This window comes from Magallana gigas, chromosome 3 (genome assembly GCF_963853765.1).
Source record: "Magallana gigas chromosome 3, xbMagGiga1.1, whole genome shotgun sequence".
Classification (NCBI taxonomy): Eukaryota; Metazoa; Mollusca; class Bivalvia; order Ostreida; family Ostreidae; genus Magallana; species Magallana gigas.
The window spans coordinates 54,780,836-54,800,620 of record NC_088855.1 but is presented as its reverse complement, the minus strand read 5'-3'; the positions used below and the strand labels follow the sequence as shown (position 1 = coordinate 54,800,620).

The 19,785-nt window shown below is 37.3% G+C and overlaps 1 protein-coding gene across 1 annotated transcript; it reads right to left on the bottom strand.

Annotated features, from left to right (window-relative positions):
• Positions 1 to 348: 348 nt before the first annotated feature.
• On the bottom strand, positions 349 to 17,218 carry LOC105327915 (zinc finger protein 462). The gene is made up of 4 exons (XM_011428593.4): positions 17,060 to 17,218; positions 9,667 to 9,755; positions 1,895 to 8,407; positions 349 to 1,688 (listed from the first exon to the last, which is right to left on the bottom strand). The coding sequence occupies exons 3-4, from the start codon at positions 8,381 to 8,383 to the stop codon at positions 1,338 to 1,340; spliced, it is 6,840 nt and encodes a 2,279-aa protein (XP_011426895.4). The 5' UTR covers positions 8,384 to 8,407; positions 9,667 to 9,755; positions 17,060 to 17,218; the 3' UTR covers positions 349 to 1,337.
• Positions 17,219 to 19,785: the final 2,567 nt, after the last annotated feature.

Below are 19,785 nucleotides of genomic sequence, written 5' to 3'. Positions count from 1 at the left end.
TTGCGTATGTTGTGTTCTTGTACATCGACAGTCACGCACATCTTACCAGCAAAGGGGGACAACTTCATATTTTTCTTATTTTCATATGCGTTTATGAGGCTTGTTAAAAAGACTGTTCTGAGCTAACTCAGCTGCATCAAAATTGGGAGAAATCTAGAACAAGATTTCTAGGCTTGCCTATAAAGTGTAGTACACTATAAAACTATGTTTCAAACAAATTCAAGCACAATACTGGACAATGTACAGCTGTCTTTAGTTACAATACAGAGTAAACTAATGTTTATGTAATTTCAGTATGTTCAAGATGCAAAAAATATGAAGCAGGCAGTGTAAAAAAAGCAAACCATAGAAATTTTAACCCTTTATTACTTATGGTTTAAATATAAACATACTTGCACTTTTGTATGCTTCGAATATGTCAAAAACACTCTTCTTTTTTTCCATTATATTTGGAAAAGAATGTACAGGCAACAAATTCACTTCATTTAAAATAAATAGCGTTGTATACAAGAAAAAGAACTATAAGTGGAGTATAAATTTTGGTATAAAAAATATACATGTATAAATTCCATCACACGTTTTACAGGGATGTTCAACCTTTTAGAGATACAGTTCCTTTTTCCTAAAAACTGCAATGCATAATGATGATATAGGTTATTTCAGCTTTGGAAAATGGAAAAACCTGCCATAGATACTACAGTCACTCCTCTCTTTCACAAAAAAAACTTTACAAAGAACATTATCGTTACAACTGTAACTTATACTTTAAGGTCAATAAAAAAAAACTTAATACATCTGCACAAGGTTTACCATAATAATTCTCTTCTTGACTTCAGAAGTAAAATGGGGGGGGGGGGGGGGGGGGGGGGGGGGGCGGCGGGGGGCAGTTGTTACCAATCGAATGAGAACTGTGAAGAGAGAAAATTCATAAAAATGAAATCTCACTAAGTGATACACAACAACATTGAAAAGTCTTTGCTATCACTTATTAAAATGCTAAAATTCATATCATGATAGCAAGTCTCCAAGTATAAATCTATGCAGTGTAAGCTACAATTTTGATTGTAATACAATACCAATTTTCACAATGATCAAGTACACATGATATTTGTGTCATAAATAGTTTCACTGATAACAGCTTCAGTAATTTGTTCGATATAAGAGCTTAGTTCACACTCCAGAGTCCCAGTAATTTGTTCGATATAAGAGCTTAGTTCACACTCCAGAGTCCCAGTAATTTGTTCGATATAAGAGCTTAGTTCACACTCCAGAGTCCCAGTAATTTGTTCGATATAAGAGCTTAGTTCACACTCCAGAGTCCCAGTTGTGCCAATTTTCTAACCACTTTGTTCTGTGTTTACTTCCGTTGTGTCTTCATGGACCATATTTTCCTCCATCTTTTCACCTTCCTCCACCTCCATATCCACACCTTCTATCAGGTCCTCCGTACTATCCAAGGTGGAATCTTTCTTGAAGGAGACCTCCTCATCCACCTCTTCGTGTCCATCATCCACATCACCCTGTCCATCATCCACTCCCTCACCCTTAACATCATCCACCACTTTCTCAGCTTCTTCCTCCACTTCTGGCTCATCTTCTTCCATCTCTACATCAGAAATCTCCTCACCAAGAAGATCTTCTTCCTCTTCACTCAGTTCAGCCAGCAACTGGACTTGGGACAGGTACTCCTGAAATATAACAACATTCAAAAATATAGATAAATGTATATATAGAACTATCAGGAAAAGCAATATTTATAGTTGCAAATTATTATATACACATAACATACCCATAGAATTCTTTTCTATTAAATTAACCAATTTTACTATACTTTAACTTTTAAAAAGTAAAAATATTAATATTTTTTTAGAAAAGACTGGGCCTGCTGACAAACCTCATAGTTGTTTCCAACCAAGTGCTGCATTTCATGTTTGACAAGAATATCTGAGGCCGAGAATTCCCTCTCACAGTACTGGCAGATGTATTCATTGCTATCTGGTTCTGTCACGCTGTGTCCTGCTTCAGTCTCATTGCCCTCCTGTTTCACTTCAACCTCTTTTTCTTCTGTCTTCTCTAAATTAGTCTGGTTATTTTGCTGATTGGCATTATCATTATCAGGTTTCTGATGAATTTCACCATCAGTCTGGTTCTCTTCTGCTTTATTTTCCAATTTGTCTGTGCCTTGGTCATTCACTGGTTGAATCTCTTTCATTTCAGTTGTTGACTTGTTTTCTGCTTTGATACCAGTCTGATCTGGTTCTATATCTCCTTCTCTGTTCTTGTCAGCACAACTTTCAGTAGCTTCCTTGGCCTCTGCAGAGTTTTCTTCACCGGAGGATGGCTTTATCTCTTCACCTGCAGCCTCCCCTTTCTCTTCCTCTACTGACTCTGGAGCAGCTTTAGCAGCGTCTTCATTGCTGGTATCTGCTGTATTTATTTTGCCACATCCATCAGCTCGGTAAAGTTCAGCTACAAAGAGAGCCTCTGAGAGATCTGGGTTCTTTGTTTGTTTCACTCGATCCATCTCACCATTCTGGGCGAGCCAGCTCGAGAGCTCAGGTAGAGGACAGAAGTGAACCCCAATGTGCTGGGTCAGGAGATGCTGCTTTGATACTGAATAATCACAATAGGGACACGCAAGCTCACTCTTGATCATGTGGAATTTCAAATGAGCTAGAAGATGGTCTCTTCTGACATTAGCATAGGGGCACCTGTCACATCGATACAATTTCTTTGGCTCTATATCAAGTTCTGATGAGTTTTCATACAAGTCCATGTGGTCATGTGTAACACTGACAGAAAAAGTTCCTTTCTTGTCAAGAGGTGGCAACGCACTGGACAAAGCTACATCAGCAGGAACATCAGATAGCATCTGCAGGTTGGAGAGGGATTGCACAGCCAGCAGGTTCTGGTTTGGAGTCATGTGCAATTTCTGGTGCTGGTTTAGCAAGTTATTGGAAGGTACACTGTAGTCACAGTATTTACACTGGCACCTCTGCTTACTGCCATGCAAGGCAACATGACGTTCATAGTGGGACTTCTTTGCACTGGCATATGGACATTTCTCACAGCTGTACTTTTTCCAGCGGGCGATTTCATACAAAGAGTCTACTTTATTATCATAGGAAATTTCTCCTACATCTGAGCTGGTGTCATCCATCTCCTCCAGCATGGTTGTATTTTCTTCTCCATTCTCCATCTCCACTGACAGGTCCATAGAAGTGTCTGCTCTGTAGCTAGGCTGGTGAACCTTCAGATGATGGGACAGCAATCCCTTAGATCCCACATAATAATCACAGTGGGGGCACTTCAGAAGGAGATTTTTGGACTTTCTGTACCCATGCATAAGCTGATGAAGGCGCAAATTTCTAAGACGTAGATTCATGTAAGGGCACTTGTCACAAGTATGCATCTTCCTGTACACACCATTCTTCAGAGCATATCCTGGCCTATTTCCAACAGAGCATGCAATTTTCATCGGTGACATGGCTGGTTTTTGTGAAATACTTGGAGTTATTTTGGAAGAAATCATGCGTTGTTTGTACATGGCTAATGTAACTGTGTCTTGTATAGCACTGGATTCTGTGATGTCAGATTTACATGGAGAAGAGGACACAGGGCTGACATTACCAGGGGAATGGCCTGCTGCCTCATGCATCTTCATATGCTGATTGATCAGTCTTCTATGAGTGACCCAGTAGTCACAGTAATCACATTTGAACTCTGAGGTGGACTTCTGGCGATGGAACTGCTTGTGATAGAGGAAGTCATTCTTGCTGTTTGTGGTGTAGGGACATATGTTGCACTTGTACCTCTTTGGTGTTCCACTGGGTGACTGGGGAGGGAACATGGACATCTTCTTGGTGGGTGTGGACTTAATGGAGGCTGCCTCCTTCTGTCTGAGGTACATGTCCTGGAGATGGAGGCGCATGTGCTGGTGAAGCAGACGTTTTGCAACGACATAGTATGGACAGAATTTACACTTCTCCTGCTGGGCACCTGGCTGAGGTTTGTGACAACTCATGTGGAAATGAAGCAGGTTTTGTTTACTTGTCTTGTATGGACAAATAGTACACTTGTGTTTTTTGGGGTCAACTGGAGGCTTGAATTCATCTTTTGGAGGTTGCATTTTGTCGGAGGATGTAGAGCTTGTTCGTTTCTTCTCCTCAGGCTGATAATGCTTGTGAACTATGTCTATAAGGTTGGAATAGTCCTTTGTCTTGTGAGTCTGGCGAATGTGTCTACACACAGACGATCTCCAGTTTGCTTGAAACGTACAAAGTTTGCATCGGAAGGACTCAAGATATCTCATAGAGTCACTCTGCTCATCTGACATGTATTCATTTTCATCAGACTCATTTTGTACTTCATCTGAAAAGTCTTCCTCTATCTTTGAACTGGTTTCTGTCTTGAAGTCCTTGATATATTTGATAGAGACTTTACATATTGACATACTTTCTGTATGATGTTTGGCCTTGATGTGTCTGAAAGCTGAGCTTCTGTAATTGGTTGCATAGCCACATTCACTGCACTTGTATGCCTTCACACCGTGAGTAGACAGATGCTTCATGACCAGAATCTTGTCTTTGTTGCAAAATTTACACTTTGCACATTTCCAAATCCTTCCAGATTCTCTCATTCTTATTTTTCTTCGTCGATTCCTTGGATTATAATCATACTCTGTCAGGGACTTTTTAGCTTCCTCAGTTCCCAACAAAACTATCTTGGCTCTGAGTGGTCCATGTTTTCTCTTGATGTGACGAGCTAGGTCACTTCTCCAGTTAGATCTGTAAGGGCAAGCTGAACACTTAAACTGTCTAAAGACACTTCTTGATGGTATCTTTTCCTTTCCTTGTTTCTCTCTCTCAGGAATGACTGTTGGCCGTTTTTCTTCAGATTTGATGAGAGAGCAGTGGTTTGCTGCTGCCAGCTTTCTCATGTAGTCATGGTAGGTGGCTTTGGCCTCTCCCTCATCCATGGTTATCACTGAAGCATGAGTGTTTGGATGTTTCATCCTCATGTGTTTGTTTAAATCCCACTTCCAGTTGGAACGATGACCACAAGCAGAACATTTAAATGGCTTAATGTAGCCAAACACTTTGGGATTGGCTGATCCAAGGGGTTTGTTTGGAGGAGTTGGCATGGGCTTTCCATTCAAAGGATCATCAATGTTTCTAGGAGTTGTTTCATTTTTGTAGTAGAATTTGATCTCTGCATTTGGATGAATGAAGCTGTAGTGTCTCTTGAGGTCACCTTGACTGTTAGTACGTTTCTCACAGTTGCGCTCTCCACAGCGGAAGGGTTTATGGGCCTCTGCAGGATTCAGTTTAGACAGTCTCTCCAATTTGTTCTGTGACTTGGGTTTCAATTCATCAGGGGAAAGCAATGTACCACTAGAACCTTCAATGAAAATTATCTTCACATCCATGTATGGGTGAATGTAATGATAGTGCTTTTTCACATCAGCTTTGAAAGCACATCTCTTTCCACACTCAGCACACATGTAAGGTTTTTCAGTTTTATTGCTCTCTGGTGTATTTGAAGCTGATGCAGAGTTGCCAGACTTATTCTTGCTATCTTCATCACCTCCATGATAAATAATATCAATAGCTTTACCATTGTGGACAGTTCTTATGTGTCGGCTGACCGTCCAACGCATGCTGGATTTAAAACCACATGCCCCACACTTGTAGCCTTTCCACTTTGGACTGAAAGCCTCAGAATTCTTTTTGTTCTCCTTAGATGTGGAGTCAAAATTAAGGTGGTGTTCTCTTCTTACCACAGGCATAGTGTCCATGTATGACTTGATAGTGGCCTCCGCTTCCTGCTCACTCATCTTCACAACATCCAGATCACTGTCTGGGTGGTCTCGCTTGATGTGTTTACGAATGTCCCACTTCCAGTTAGCCCGCCGACCACACACGGGACACATGTACTGCTTCAGATTGGTGTGTGTGGACACATGAGCCGACAGCTTAGAGGGAGCATTCGTAATGAAGGGACAGTACTCACATTTAAACACCCCGTCCTTGGAGGGAGATGGAGACACACTCCTTGAGTTTCCTCTAGAACTTGTTCCATCTATATTTCCAAATGATGTTTCGGTGTTGGAGCTAAAATTGCTCTCTTCATTATCGTTATCCAAATGTCCATACATATCGCTTTGCTGCAGGCTGGGATCAGAGAGATACGATTCATTGTCATCTGACATGTCGTATGCAAATTTTCCACTATCACTGTCTCCATCTCCGAGGCTGGAACGTCTTTCCTTGTCCTTCAACTTGTCATCCAAGATGGTGATAACATCCTCAATTTTGGCTCCATCTGCCATGACTGCTGGATGATGCTTGAACATGTGTCTTCCAATGTCACCTTTCCAGTGGGACTGATAGTTGCAGTAGTTACACAAGAATGGTTTATCGTCCTTGTGCTTTTTAGAATGACGGTCCAATTCTGATTTCCACGGAGATGCAAATGAACAGGAAGGGCATTTAAACATGGCAGGAGAAGATTTCCTGTTTGGGATCATGGGAACTCTCAAAATAGGTACATTCGATGGCTCCAATTTATGATCCCTTCTTAAATGCACATTCAGGTCTCCAACATATTTATACTGCTTGGAACATTCAGGACATTTGTACCGTTTCTCTATAGTGTGCACAACAGAATGCTTCTTGACATCCCTTGGACATTTTCCCACAAAACTACACTGCTGACATTTGAGGTCCTCTGCAGTGAAAGGCATCTGGTTTGACAGTTCACTACTGTTCAGGTTGGAAGAATCTGAATCCTGGTAAGACATGTCCTCCATGGCCTCTAGGCTGTCATTCTGTTCTTCCTGTAACATCTGTAACAAGTGGTTCTTCATCCTCTTGTTGTGCTTCAGCTTCATGTGTCTGTCCAGATCCCAGGACCTCTTGTATTTAAGGCCACACCAGGGACAGGCATAGGTTCCATCTGGTGCTTGCAGTTTGTAGCTGTACTTGGCAACAATATGTTCTTTTGGTTCAATCCCTGCAGATGATGATGTTTCCAAGCTGTCATTCCTATCATAATCACTCTGTGACTGGTCCATGGTATCATGGTTTGATTGATCGATCGTTCCTCGTGTGGTATCTATTTCCACAGCAGCTTCATCCTCTTCCTCTGGAGCATGAGGGATCACCACAGTGATGTCTTCATCAATACTGGAGTGGCTGGTGGCCATATGTTTGATGATGGCTCTGTCATTATCACTAGAAAATGAACAGAAATTGCATTTGTTGGCAAAAGAATTAGTGTGGTTATTGCGATGTCTGTCGTAATTGGGCTTAAAATCTGTGCTGTAGTCACACTCCTCACATTGGAAGGTTGCTGCTCTGTTATGCTCCATATCCTCAGGGTAGTCAGTTGGGTCACCCTGATCATATTCACCATCACCATGGCTACTTGTATCCCCATAGTAGCTTGAGAATTCTGCATCAATCTGTGGGCTGTTTGCAGTCATTCGTTCTACTCTGTCTTTCTGTCCTTTCCCCTGATCTACAGCATTGCCATGTTCAGCTTTATGAGCAAAAAACTCTATTTTCTTGGTAGTTGTGAAGTTACACAGAGTGCAAGAGAACTGTTTTGCATTCAAATGACTGGAATTGACATGCTGTTGCACATAGCTCCTATCTGGGTTACTGAAAGCACACTTCCTACATTTAAAGTTGACGTGCCCGGTGGAGCTGACCACTTCCTGAATGTTGTTGTCCCCATCCCCCGTGGACCTGACATTCCCTTTAGACACTGGTATAACCTTACTGCTCCTGCTTGGTTTGACCATGGTGGGGGGACCCTCCAGTGAGTCTCGGGATCCACTGGACAGGGATTTCGGTAAAGAGGATCTGCCACTTTTCCCCTCATACAAAGTCACAATGTCCGCAGAGTCTATGTCTGTCTTGTGCACCATCTGGACATGTTTCTTGATTTTCTGCTTAAATCTTGAGCAATATTCACAATAGGAACAAGCAAATATGCTCTGCACATAACTGTGAACCTCAACTTGGTGAAACAAAAAAGCTTTAGACTTTCCGGTGCTAAATCCACAATCTGTACAGAAATAACTCCTGTTCTTAGCTTTCCCTGGGACAGCTGGGCTAGGGTTCACGCTGCCCTTTCTGTCTGGTTTGGAAGAAGACTGACCATCAGAGTCCTTGGGTCGTATCCTTGAAATGGTGATTCCTTTAGCAGTTGCAGCTGAAGCAAACATGGGAATTGTCGTCTTCGCTTTGCCCTTTGTTTTTTTCCTTTCCTTTTTGCATCTTACTCTGTGCCGTTTAAAGATATAGATGTTCTTGGTGGCAAACTCGCACAAGTCACACTTGTGCAAGGGGAGATTTACAGGTTTGGTTTTTCCCATGTCTATTCCTACCGTTTTGTCCACCTGGAAAGTGAAAAAAAGAGAGTTTTGAACAAATATCTCAGTAAATAGATTAAAAATCTTTCTTAGTGAGTACTATTAAACCAATTGTATTTTTTAATCATAATACTGATAGTGGTCTAAGACTAATTTGATATAAATTTGTAACATTCTGAACCACACGTCCTCACTGTTTAGCCAATATCCGATCATTGCTGCTTAATCCATGTTGTTATAAATTAGTCTGTGTGAGATTTAGGATTAACACCACAATTAATAATAACGGTATGTATTCTTGCTTCTGAATAATACATGTAGTCAGAATAATCTTCCTCCTTCCTGTTGGTATGTCAAATAATTGCCTAAATGACGCCATGTTTAATCATTTCTATCTTATAGTTCTTCTCTTTGGCTGCATTTCTTTTAAAACCATTTAAGCTGAGGGATTGCACCAAAAATATGTATCAGTCTGATTTAACTTTATGTTTAAAATTATTTGTGACAACATTTTGTCCAAAAATCTAATGATAATAATCTGAGTTATAAAGTGAATTCAATGGCTATAGAATTCATTCTCATATAAACTGCATGGGTATGCAGTTTAATAAGCTGACACTGTCTCACCCAGATTAGGGCATAAAAAATCAATTTCTTAGTTGCCAATCTGATTAAACAGTGGAATTGTTCCATGCTGTATTTCGACTTATGCTTTCACAGACAGCTCTCTCAACCTCATAATTATAAGGTTTCTTGAAGAAAATGATTTCATTGAGTTTGGGTAAATAAATTGAAAACAGACTACCAGTAGTCTGTACTTGTCAATGATATGGTAAGGTAACCATTCAAATGCTTTCAAAAGTCATTTTTCAATCAGCATTAAAATCAAACTAACATATTGATTTGAGCATTTTTTTTTATGAAATAAAACACATTGCCACAACTATTCCAGAAAATACGGCCTGAGAACCATGTAATTAAAATATTATATTTTATGGACTAAGATGTAAAATGGTAAAAAAAAATCCCCTTCAAACATGGATATAAACCTGTACATGTAATTGTAAATTGATAGTAAATTGCCATTATAATGCCATCATTATGCAAGCTCTCTCTCTCTCTCTCTCTCTCTCTCTCTCTCTCTCTCTCTCTCTCTCTCTCTCTCTCTCTCTCTCCTCTCTCTCTCTCTCTCTCTCTCTCTCTCTCTGATCTCAGACCATAGAAAATTATGTATACATTTAAAAAAAGCCTTGAGAAATTACAAAACAAACTAAATAGTTGATTACCTTGGACTATAGTTTACTTGATTTGGAGTAGTTTTTCAGGACTGTGGTTCAACCAATTCACTATGAAATTGAATGCTCTTCTCTCCACTCTGCAAAGTAATATAACAAATTAGTATAATTTTTACTTTTAAAATCTGAACGGTGCCAAATTATAAACATCTGATATATTGAATGTATACAGATTACTAACAGCCTACCTGTATAACACATTGCCGACCAAACATGATACAGATTAAAAATTAATGGTTATCAATACTGTCAGAACCTTGATTAAATAAAAGTTTGCACATTGTTTTAGAAGATCAGGATGAAATGTGAAGCACTGTTAATATTAGTAGCAATTAAATCTTGCATTGAACTTTGGAAAATTTGGAACTCCTACTTCATAAGCAATACATGTATTCTATGTTAAAATATAATTTAATTCCTAGCTCTCTGATTGGCTAATAATATCCAACTATTGAAAAAAAAAAAATGTTATATTCACCTGCACGTGACCTAGGTCAATATAACATTTGATTTTCTCTACATTGGACTAAAAATAGATAGTCCAATGAAATATTGTGTTTCTCAATTTGTTTGACTTTGGGTTCAAACTAAAATCTTTGCTCGATAACACTCAATTTCAAATGTCTGTATTCATACAATAGGGAAACCCTATATGCAATATTTTGCCAAAAAATAACCATGTTTGACACTGACAGGTAGTTATTTTCCTCATAAATTATCAAAAATCAAAATCCAAGAAATATGCACATCTCTGATATATGCACAATTGTTCTGCGAACCAATAACTTCCTATCTTTAAAACTGTAGGAGGAGTTATCCATACAATAGGGGTACCTGATTGGCATCCACCCGCCCACCCACATTTTCACCATTTCAATAACCAGATTTTTTCTTTGGAAAACCTGGTTAATAAATAATTCAGTAATTATAAAAAATTAATACAAATCTAACTTAAATTTTCTGTATAATCTATTTTATGTGCAATTTTTAAGAAAAAGGAAGACACCCCAAGGAAATCACCTTTTTTTTTTTTACTGTGAATTCAGAGACTCATAGCTCAATCATGTACCACTACATTTAGTATTTAAAAAACTGCATGATCCATTCAAAGTTGTCAGAATAGGATGATAATAATATTGCTTTAGAAATTTAGCCACTAGGTTCACTGAACAGGAAAATGCTGACAGCTGCATTTCTCTGACAAGCCACATCTGTCTATAGAGGTGTTGAAAAAGGTCTTCAACCCGACATTAACATTTGAACACATTTAGAAACTATCAAGTTTCTATACCCTGCGAGTCTACCCTACATAAAGGAGTTTAACTCTACATCTCAACAATCAACATATCATACTCAGTCTTGTACACAGTATACATGTACATATGAAGTATACATGAAAGCCAAGAACTGTATTGACTTCATGTAAAAACAGCATCTAGTTCATCCCTTAGTAGATTAATTATTACACAAATATGCAGTCAAAATTAGTAAAATAATGTCTCAACATAGAATGATGAAATGATATATACAGCCATATCAAACACTTATCATGTTTATCACATGCCACATATTGTAACATTGGTCAAGTACGTTCAATCCAAATAAACAACAGCCAACTGTTATAATGGGGAAGGCTAACTGGATTTTTATTTAAATAATGATACGAGTGTAGCAAGATACATCTTTTAATTACATGTTTACATGCGAGATAGATTATTATAAAATAACCTGACCATTGAAAGGTGCAAAATGTACCTGATTTCAATCAATGTTCATGTATTTTCAGGGCTTTTTAATGTGAGATAGAGATAAAAGTCTATGGAGACTGCATGAACCTTGTACCCCATGGCCTTAAGGTGAATCCATTCCTTGTTACACTGAATACATGTCAAAGAATAAGTGCAATGTATTCTAATACAAAATATTGTAGAACTTTTAATTGTGTCAATTTACTGGGTGTCATATTTCACATCATCCTTTCCAGAGGCCTTGTTTGACCTATTTAATATGTGGAGTGACTCATGTTTCCCCCCAATTTTCACCTGCCCTTAGCCTTACCTGAATGTAAAATGTGATGATCTGGAAGTCAAAAGCTGACAGATGGTCAGGGGAGCTCAGACCAAAATACCACTATGGCATGCAGGTAATGGAGCTAATATGACACTGAACATCAAAAGTTATGTAAAATATGCATATCTGTATGGGTTAGGACCAACTCTAAGTCTTTAATTTACTTCGACTGCTTAAAAAAAAAACTTTGACCTGATAACTAAATTATCAGCTAATCAAGATCAAGCTCCAGAAGCTACCCGAGTACCTCTGTACTTCATACACATAATTTAATTGACCATTCAAGTAAAAATTGATCTTAGGTCCAGTATTTTTTTTAGATATGAGAACAAAAAAAATTCTCCAGCATCCAAAACATATAGCTCAGTTTCAGCATCCAAGCCTATCAAGTGCAGAAGTATCACAAGACGCATCTTCTGTCCATGAGGCCATCACGAGCACCTGCTCCAAATATTTTTAAACCTGCTTAAAATATAATTTCAGATTCCGCATCCACACCATCTAACTTAAGCTTTTAAGCATTCCCAAATGCATCATCCAAGCAAGTTTGGTGATTAGGAAGGACCAGTAATAACACAGATATGCAGAGACAAAAAGCATATTAAAGCTCTCTGGATTTCATTTCAATGAGCTAAAAATCTCTTTTTCAATATAAAATCTTAATAAAATAATTCTTTTGAAGATGTTTTATAATTTTAACAAGTGTTCTAGAATCCCAATAAGGTTAAATTATGCATTGCAAATATATGAAATTTGATCTTCATACAGTGTTTTAAACTCGTCAAAACATTAGACACTCAGGGCTGACAGCTAGTATAAGTTGTCAGCCCTGTTAAAATTCAACCAGCCCGGAGAAAATAGTTGACATTTTTCATTTGCATGTAAAATATTCAAAAATCTGTTTTTCAATTTTGTTTCGTCATTAAGATGTTGTTTAAGTTGTTCTTTTATCATCCACAAATCTCTATGAGATATGTCGAGTCTGAAACATTTTGACGGACGACTCTTCCGAATCTCTGCATGTGGAAAATGCCGAAATGAATTGAAGAAAATAAACAAGTTCATATTTTGTGGGATTTAAACCATTTAACTGCAGAAAATTAACATTTTATGTTACTAGATAATTAAAATGATGTTTAAAGTAAAAAATTGAAGCGGGCACTTGATTATTATTTTAGCATATTTCGATCGGAACAACTGGCCGAAGTTGTACAAATTTTACCGAATCTATGTGTCGCACTGGTCTATGAATCGGAAGAGACATACATGTATGTCAAAATTTTTCAGTCTTGACGAATGTCGCTGGGATTATTCTATATTAGCATGTCTGTGGACTCTGCCTCGCCATGCAATCGCAACTTCTCGGGCCTTTCGTGTTTTTCCGAGCCTGCCGGAAAGGTCCGAGATGTTGCGATTGCCTCGCCATGCTCGAGTGTCAAGCATATTCTACGTGAGCTAAACGCTGTTTTGACCACACAAGGAAAGCGATAGTCTGACAAGAATCAGTCAAAAATTCTTAAAACCCTGATAATGATATTACATACACTTGGCTAAAAAAAATATCCTCGTCCAGTCGGGCGCTCGTACAAACAAATGTGTTCGCCCGTGCCAAAAGTTATGCGTCTCGGGCGGTCGGGCAGACGGTTATTTCAAACACTGCTTCATAGCATAAATCCCATTTACTTAGAAACCAGTGCACATTGAGAAAGAAAAATTGAGAAGGAGAGAAGAAAAAGCATTAAAAAAACATATTTGTTTATTTCCTTTCCTATCTTGGACAATGATGGAAGAGTTTTTTTTTTAATTTCAAACAAAATTCAGTCCTAATTCAATTTTAAAACATTGCAAAATTGACTTCTACATTCCCAGTCAAGTTAAAGGGTGAAGACAGGTAAACACAGCAACAGGTGGCTAATAACAAACAGCTATCAACAAGTACATATTTGGTTGTCCAGAATAAAGTTTGCATACCTGCTTATGTGACATCAAGTAAATGTAATTAACATACAATCCAATAGTTTAAATATCCCCCTCCCACCACCACAAGTATAATATGGATAATAATGGTTTCCAAATTTAATTTCTTACAGCATTAGTTAACTAACTAAAGTAAGTATATTAGATCTAACTGACAGTACATCTTGTCATTGACAATGTTCCATCCTTCCATCCAAAGTTGAAAAGCCCCCCCCCCCCTTTCATTGACAAGTGCCACTGTATACAAAAAACTGAAGATTGTAACAAGAAATCTTTCTTGGTAATCCCTTACAAAATTGCAGTTTACTGACAACACACAAAGTGCTCAGTTCTAAGTTAACTGGGGCTCTGATATGATAAAACAGCTGACACGCTGAGCTAGGGTGTGAGTCATGTCCATAGAGCTGCCCAGTACAGTCTCTCCCTCAATCTAAATCATCCACACCTAGGACTTACATCAGTCAAGCCCAGAACGCTGGAAGCTACTAGTTTGTGTAGTTTATTACTGACACTATCTACATCGGTATGGCTACCATTACATGGAAATGACTTAACTTATATCTGTTTCTTTTTATAAACAACAAGAAGTTTCAAATGGGTCAAGCAAAATTCCTGATTATTTGTCCCCTTGCCAACTCATCTCCAAATGCAAAAGCGTTCTATATTTTTTCAACTCACTTTATAATAATCAACTTGTCAACACTTATAAAAAATTATTATTCAATTTGCTTAATTAATATCTTGTTTTAATTATGATTTTTTTTCACTATCCTTGCAGTAACAAAATACCCCCACCCAATAAACAAACACTTGTATATCCAATGTAATAATAACCTTTTTTCGATTTCATTTACCTGTGATTAATTTCCTCTTATAATAATTAATTTAGTATAAAAAACAATAGATAAGAGCAACCATGTCTTCATTGAAAGTAAACAATGAACAGGAGTTTATGTTTTAAACAAGTTTTGTCCATAAATAAGAGTTCAGAATCACTTCAAAATATTTACATTCAGAGTTTTTCCCCAGAGATGTCAATTTCCTGTCAATACACTTAGCCTTTCATCTGGCGCATGAGCACAATCAAATATAAATGTCATCATGCGTTTTGAATATATTTAATTTGTAAACAGTGTGACCGTTGGACCGAGCGCAGATTTAACACATTGCAGTTTGATTTTTGTAGAAAAAAATTTATTTGAAACGCACACAGTAGGATCCAGCTGATTGCCTACTCAAATCATTAGCTAAAGTTTAACTAAACGTCGCGTGCTCAGTCTACATTATGACGTCATGTTTCAGACGTAAAACGTACACATTTTGTCTTCGGAAATAGACGAAGAGAGTAACGTTATTCCGAACTTTTTTTATTTCTTCTTTCATTGTTTATCAATTTAATTCATATAAATGCCGCGGTAATTAAATTGAATACTTTATTCAGTATCTAAAAGATCAGCTCCTAACGTTAATGTTTTAATGTTTTTATTTTCCATCTGATAATACGATAAGACATACATAGAACAGGTCGTGTTTCTTGATTGAGGCACTATTGAAACTTATCTGGTGTCCTCTTTTATTTCTTTTACTTCAAATTACCATCTATGGAAACACTGGAACATTTTAATCGAGTTTAAGGGCAATAAACATCGATAAGTAGCAGTCAATCAATGACGGAACTAACTTTTTAAAAACAAAATGGCTGCCAATATGGTGGCGCCCAGTGCTGGAAGAAATTTTTTTTGGCCTTAGTACCCCTGATTCAACTTTCATTTTTCACTAATTTTCTTATGTATACGTGTTACCATTAATCCTCGCTTCCCGAGGCGGGCTTTGCCCGCCTCTCGCTGCGCTCGGTATTATTGTAAGATTATCTTAAACGAAACCTTGAAACTTACATAACCAATTTCATATGTACACATGTATGAAAAATAATCTTTAAACCAAATATATTTCTTAATGACAAATTATTTCTTGACAAAGTTTTTGGCACTGTTTTTAGTCACAGAGGCAAACTACATGTAAATAACATAATTTATATGGCTGTTCCATGTATGTTTCATATATCCTTTACTAAGAGCATATATAATGGCTTAAAAGCGACAATACACAAATACTTCATACAAATAGACATCGATATGAATTTAAATATAAGCACTGAATGCTTATTTTTGGATGTCATCGGTCCTATAACACAGTCACACCAAAGCGGTGCATACAAATTATCATATACCCCACAGAAATAAGCATTATACTTAGATATGTAGATGAGCAATACTTAAATAAAGAATACATGTAATATGAATATTAAATTTTTTTTAAAGTAATAACATAAAAGAATTTTTACTTACAATACATGTATTTTGCATTGTGAAGATGACATGTCAACATTATAACTCACAGCATATAAAAAGTTAAGCTCACTTATACTCTTCAATTAATAGATTTATAATACTCCTTGGCAAAAACAATTAACTGCCCAATTAACTCATGATAAACAACTTCCAAGGAATAGACAGTTACACGTTGTTCAAATACAATAACTGGTCAGGATTATTAATATTTTGGTTAGCATATCTTAAAAATTTCAGTTGCTTATTAATTGGTAAAGAGACATCATGATCATAGGCCATGATTGCATAGAAATTGTTCATGAGGGTTTCTTCTGAATCTCTAATTCATACATTCTTCCTCCTATCGTATCAATAAGTCCTTCCTGTTTCATTTTCATTGTTGGCAGTTGGCATCATCATGAACTGCATGCATGGAGCAAATATAGTACACAACAAATTAATCTGACATGACAGTGTAGGCCCCTAGCAAAACTGGACGTTGGGCAACTGAAGGCTGATTTCATTCCAGTAGAGTTACATACTCTAGAAAAGCATGAATGCATGAAAGAGATTAGCACGTTCAAGACACTAGATCTATTTTGTGACTGAAGGTCGATATACAGGGCCTCGGCAACGTAGAACTCGGGAGATTACAAATCGATGTCTATAGATAGCGCACAAAGAGGGCGTCTGCTACAGACGAATATATACAATGGAACGAACAAACACTGTTTACACTTGCATAAGTCGCTGTCCCCGACAAGAACTTTTGTTTATGAATAATTATACAAAATTTATTTTCACATTGAAAGTACATCTCTATCTGGACAATTACAGTCCATTTCGAAGGTCACGACCAAACAAAGGCCGAACCATGCAAATGGACAGCAGCCATCTTGGTTGCGTTGTACGAGTCACCTCGACAAGCGGATCACAAAAATTCCGTAAAATTTGGACCTTACTGGATATCTGTAAATAGAAAGGCATTACAAGCTTAAAGTACTTACATTGTTGATATAATTCGTTGATATATTGCGCCGAAAATTCTTGTCATTCATCGGTAAACGCCCCAAGAAACACGTGCGGAAGGCAACTGCATTCTAGAGAACTTTACAGCGAGCAAACAATAGAGGGCCGCTTAGGTCGGCGCAGAATCGATTGGGCATCCGTCCAAAGTGTCACAGACGGCGAGTCGTTAACTCGCTAAGTGGCGGTCGGAAGGGGATCGGCAGATGGTCATACAAAATCTTGTTCTAGACAAACTCTCGCTATTTAGAGAAACCTTTGTCTTTAAAATAAAAAAGGTTTTAGACAGTTGGTTTTTTGGTCCCATGATCGATCATTAGGCCTATTTCTGGGATTTCTGATGGGATAATATCTTAGCCTGCGAGATTTGTCGAGACTAAAAAATTTCGAAATTCCGAGAAGACATCAGTCAAAATTTTTCAGTCTCGACGAATCTCACTGATCATATAAGTGATGGGATGGAACCTACTTTATAGGGGAAAACCGTAACCCCCCTCCCCTAGAAAATCAATCTAATTTCAATTTCTTTATTGCAGAAGATCCTGCAATATCTCAGTCTAATTATCAAACACTCAGTTGCTCATTTTATTTTGATTGTCGCGTGACGATCAAAATAAAAAGGTGACCTTGAGCAACAGTATAGTGAATGGTTTTTTTAAAGTTTGGACTGGCAACATATATCTCTTATAAAACGAACCACGATGTGTCCACAAAGTATCTTTTAGCTTAATAATATAGATCAGTGATGGAATATTACACATGTTCACCAGGAAGCGACTGACGAAAAAAGAAGAGATTACAGTAAACCGCTTTCCAGTGTCACAGAGCAGTAATCATGAATCCCCGCATACTGAACAGGCGCGTAGCATCGTTTTTGAAAATGTGTATGTGGGGGGGGGGGGGGCAGTTTCATCTAAAAAATCTTAACAAGCCATAAGAAAAAAAGACAGCTTCCCAAAATCATCAAAATCCTGAACCGTGGGGGAGGGGAAGGGGGGGGGGGTAAATGTACTATAACTTCAATTTCAATCTTAATTTCCTTGTTTTCATTTCAATATTTTACATACTCCTAAAAAAAGTGGTGGGGGACTCCAAACTCCATGGTAATTAAATTTTTTAGATGTAAATTTAACAAAAATGTTTGCTGCGAGAAAAAGTAATTAGGGTGAGGGGCAGACCCCCATTAAGCAGTGTCATAAGCATGCAGCACTAATGTTCATGCATATTTCATAATGACTTGCTGCTTAGACTGATCATATAAGACAAGCTTAGTTAGAATTGTCATATTCTAGTTAATACAAAATTCTTTAAATTCATTATTAGATTAAAAGGCTGAATGGTCGTGGCCATACTGAAACTAAACTTATCTCCTTCAGAAAAAGAACTCGATATAAAGATGGATCAAGTATTCAAACTTTAAACCTAAGAATTAGACATTTGATTTGTTTCTTGACTCAATAATGTAGTTTGTGACCAAAAACCCTAATTTGAATTTTAAGAAATGAATAGTCCAGATATATTAATAAAAAATTTTGATTTTTGAAATTAATCGTCATGCTGAAAGATAACGAAGTGTTAATTGGTTTTTGTTATTTACACTTCCATGCACGCAAGATCCGCATGTCCGGCTTGGTAACATACAACCCAGGGTGTGGATCAACAGGCGTGGATTTCTTATAATTTATTTGTTCGGCAGCTGGTCAAAGTTGTCAAATCAGGCGTTTTACACGGATTTCAAGTGTATACATGCTTAAAAATCGGTTGTGTTATCATTTTTTTAAAAACATGAATTCTCACGACGCACATTTATAGAAGCTTCGATCCTTTTGAGGAAACATATATCAGGGAGGAATTCATTTTAGGTCATCCGTCTTACATGTAATTAATAATTATAATTTCAGCGGCGTTTTGATTTCCAAGGAGATCGAGGTACTTATTCATTTATGCAGTCAGAAAGTTTAAATCACTTTTTTATCTAATAAATTTCGTGCAGTTTTGAAAAAGAGCTTTCATTTTCTTTTCTTTTTATATGGATTTCCTTCTAGCTGTTACCGGCAACAATAGCTATAGACCACGGCACATTCAGTTCGTTAGATGTTCAAATTATTTTCTATGTAAAATTTAAAAATGATACATGACGTTATCAGTTTTATTTATATACTGAAATATGCATGTTCTTTATATCCTATAATATATGAAATCAATTTGTAACATTAAAATTAATGGTACACATATATATGGACGACTATGTACAGTATATTTTTTCGATGGAAGTTTTTTTATCTAGATCGGATCAGAAACGGATAATTTATTTTTTTTCAAGGGGATAGGGGTATTTTCATCATGAAGGATACAAATGTTTATATATACCCATAAAGGAATTAATTTTTGATGAGTTTTTGCATGAAATATATTTGTTTTACAAGTTGGCATTATCTCAGACAATCGCTGAAAACCTACGGTCAGTCTCGCTCTGACTAACGACATCTCGGAATTCCCTCTACCACATAATATGTTTACTGTTCAAAACAGAATTGTTGTGGTTTTTGAGTTGCTGTTTTTTGTTTGTTTTTTTGTGTTTTTTTTTTTGTGAGTTAGATATTTGCCTGAATTTTGTCAAAGTAAGGAAGCACAGAAGCAAACTCATGACAAGGATCAAAGAGCATTATATTGAATTAACCCCCCCCCCCCCCCCACTCCCCAACCC